Here is a 3,645-nt window from a genome sequence, read left to right on the forward strand (position 1 = left end):
AAAAATTTTTCATTAATAATTTGTTAATATTGTCTTTAATTTGGCTCTATACCTGAATAAGTTAGAAAGAGTTTAAACAACTTTTTTTTTTATTTAGAACTGACATGCATGTGGGCACTTTTCATGGGTAGATCCTGAAGTTTGTAGCAAAACAAAAGAAGTAAGTGCAGTGCTGCAATCTAGACTGGTGGAGCAAAAGGAGAAACTAATGTACTTGCAAAGGGAGCATGAAAAATTGGCAAATGAGCATGAAAAAATTGAAAAGCAGATATGAAGCCTTAGTAACAGGGATGTTGTTGCGATATATTTATTAGTCAAAGAAGAGGTGTGGAAAGGTGGGGGAATAGGAGGTGTAAGTGATTGTGGCCACAAATGGAAGGGAAAATGTGTTGGATGGGCACGTGTAAAGGTCTTTTGTGACCTAGAACCTGAAGACCTGTTGGACGTTGCAGTTAAGCAGAAAGGGGATAGGAAAAGTTGAGGAGATTCCAACCGTAAATATGAAATGTGGGGCTCTTTTATTCAACAACGGGTTTATTTTTATGTTATCCAATAAATACATTAGAATTTAAGGAAAATGGGCACCGTGTGAGTATAATGAATGAAAGTCATAAAGAACTGGTATTTTATTCAACAACGGGTTTAAATTTATTTTTAACCGACAAGTAAATTTCTATTTAAGGCACCTTGGATACTGTGTGAGCATAATGGATGAAAGGCATAAAGAGCTGGTCTTTTATTCAACAACGGGTTTATTTTTATTTTATTCAATAAATAAATTTCTATTTAAGGCACCTTGGGTACTATGTTGTTATAATGGAGGAAAGGCATAAAGAACTTGTTTTTTATTCAACAACGAGTTAATTTTTATTATGTCCGATAACTAAATTTTTTTTTAAGAAAAATGGGTACTCTATTCTTATAATGAACGAAAGCTTTGAAAGTGGGGCTCTATTATTCAATAACGGGTTTATTTTTATGTTATCCGACAAATAAATTAGTATTTAAGGAAAATATGTACTCTGTGAGTATAATGGATGAAAGTAGGGGTGGCAATCGGGTCGGGTTCGGGTTGACGGGTCGGGTTGATGCTTAAGTATAACAAAGAACCTGCTGACCCGAACCCGACCCGCCAACCCGAAACGGGGCAGGGTACCTGACACGAACCCGAAAATTTCGGGTTGGCGGATTGGCGGGTCGACCCGAAATGACCCGAAACTTAATTTTAATTTATTAATTTATCACTGTAATTTTTAATAAAATTAATTTTTCACAAAATTAATTACATCATCAAGTAATAAAAATTTAAATAAATAATTTCAAACCAAATCTAAAATAAATTAAACACCATAAAAGTGTTTTATCCCAAACCAAATATAAAATAAATTAAAACAGCATAAAAGTAAAAAATAACATAATATATTATTTGTCCAAATATAATAATTTTAACTTCACACAAGTTAAATAAATTCATTTAGGATTAAGTAATTAATGCCTTTGGAAAAAAAATGATTTAGTTTAGTTAGATAAAATAATTTTTATGTTTATTAAATTAGTTTTAATTCATAAACGAGTCACATCGGGTCATATCAGGTCACCACGGGTTGACCCGAAGTTGACCTGTTTTCTTTTCGGGTTCATCGGATTCGACCCGATTCTGACCCGAACTCTCGAAATCTCAACCCAAACCCATTAATTTCGTGTTAGGTTCGTGTCGTGTTTTCGGGTCGTGTCAGGAATTGCCACCCCTAGATGAAAGTCATAAAAAGCTGGTCTTTTATTCAACAAAAGGTATATAAAGAGCTGGTCTTTTTTTTTTTTGTCCCGTGCCAGATGGAGGGAAATTTCCGTCTATTATTCCAGGGTAATTTTGGAAACTTGCATTTCATAAACCAGCATCTATGGGTATTTTGGGTTGTTCAGTATTTTCATAAGGATATTATTGTCTTTTCAATATCCGTTTATGTCCATTAGAGTTGACTGTTAGTTTCTGGGGTAGGCTGAGAAAAAACAAACGTTGGGGGGTAAAGTGAGAAACGGCCTATACTTAAAGGGGATAAATTGTGATTAACCCTATAATAAAAGTAACATATTATACCACATAAAAAAGAAAAGTTAGCAATTATTATTTGTAGTGAAATAAAAAATAAGAATAAACAATAATAGTAGTTTATTTTTTTGTTATTGATACTACTAATAATTGATTAATCAATTTCTCCATTTTGTTATTATATATTGAAAAAGTTCAATTTCTTAAATGACATTGACTTCAACATTTGGAAAAAAAATCTTGTATTCCATAGATTTTTTTTTATAAAATATTGACATACGAAATTGCTCCATGAACCAAAACCAACTAGAAATAGTCTCTTCGTCGACAATGGCATAAGCTATCGGAATAATCTGGTTGTTGGCATCTTGCGTAACTGCAACAAGTAATTTGCCTTTATATTCACCATGCAAATGAGTGTCATCAACACATATAACCGGTCGACACATGTGAAATGCATCAATAGCCGGTCCAAAAGCCCAGAAGACATACTTGAATGTCTTCACTTGATCCATACTATCAGAATGGTGTAACCACCTGATCACAGATCCCTGATTTGACTGCATAAGTGCATCAACATATTTTGGTAGTTCAGCAAAATTGGAATCCCAAGAACCAAATACAAGTTCAATAGCTTTACGTCTGCCGTACCAAGCATTTTTATAAGAAACATCCACCTTCAGAACTTTCTTAACATGACTTACTATGTTCTTAACTTTATACCCAGGATCATCTTCAATACTATGAACTATGTGTTTAGCAATAACCGCAGATGTAAGGTTAGCATTGCTATTACTCATCAAATCACCTAGATAATTGTGGCCGCTCACCCATTTGGTTATTTGCCACAATCCATGTGTCTTTTTTTTCACTGCTCGGACACACCAGTCGCATGGAGGATGCGATGAGTCGGCTGCAGTGGTACTGCTCCTTTCAAGTGTAGGTTTACATTGGGCAACCCAGGTGTTACTCTTGCTCTCAACAACCCTGAACTCCCTATTATGATTGATAGACCACATTTTAATAGCCCTGCTAAGCTGTTATTTGTTCTCAAATCTCATATGGAGGCGTATATTATTATTCTCCTCACTGAATGTCACAATGCGCTCCAACTCACTTTCATCAGTGAGTTGGTCGTCATCATCTATGTTTCCAAGGTTAGAGAAGAATTTCAATTCTCGTGGAGCATATGAGAGGTTGCCAGATGCATCAAAGGGCTGTTAGTTCTTGAGATCCTGGTGGACTCCACGTCGTTCATTTTTGCCATCTGAGTAACTGCTTGACACATCTATCGATTCAGATTCTTCTACATCTTCTATATCATGCTCCGAATCATCATCTAGGAATGTGTTACAGTGACTTGGACCAGCAGTGGAATCGAAGCCATAACAAGCAACATGATTCGGCGATTCTGGATCTCTAAAACTTTGAATTGAGTCAAGGCCTTCAACAAATTCAACATCCATCCTAAAACCTGATGTGAGCCGTGGCTCTACCGAGTTCCTAACACAATCCCCATGTGGCAATTGTGATACCGACGTTGTCTCTGGTACTACTGTATTAGAGTACGATCGAAACCTTGTTGGATCCATGCA

The 3,645-nt window shown here is 35.6% G+C and overlaps 1 protein-coding gene across 1 annotated transcript; it reads right to left on the reverse strand.

The window, feature by feature from the left end:
- Positions 1-677: 677 nt before the first annotated feature.
- LOC113714131 (uncharacterized) lies at positions 678-3,069 on the reverse strand. The gene is made up of 2 exons (XM_027237927.1): positions 2,331-3,069; positions 678-694 (listed from the first exon to the last, which is right to left on the reverse strand). The coding sequence occupies exons 1-2, from the start codon at positions 3,067-3,069 to the stop codon at positions 678-680; spliced, it is 756 nt and encodes a 251-aa protein (XP_027093728.1).
- Positions 3,070-3,645: the final 576 nt, after the last annotated feature.

Source organism: Coffea arabica, chromosome 10c (assembly GCF_036785885.1).
Source record: "Coffea arabica cultivar ET-39 chromosome 10c, Coffea Arabica ET-39 HiFi, whole genome shotgun sequence".
Classification (NCBI taxonomy): Eukaryota; Viridiplantae; Streptophyta; class Magnoliopsida; order Gentianales; family Rubiaceae; genus Coffea; species Coffea arabica.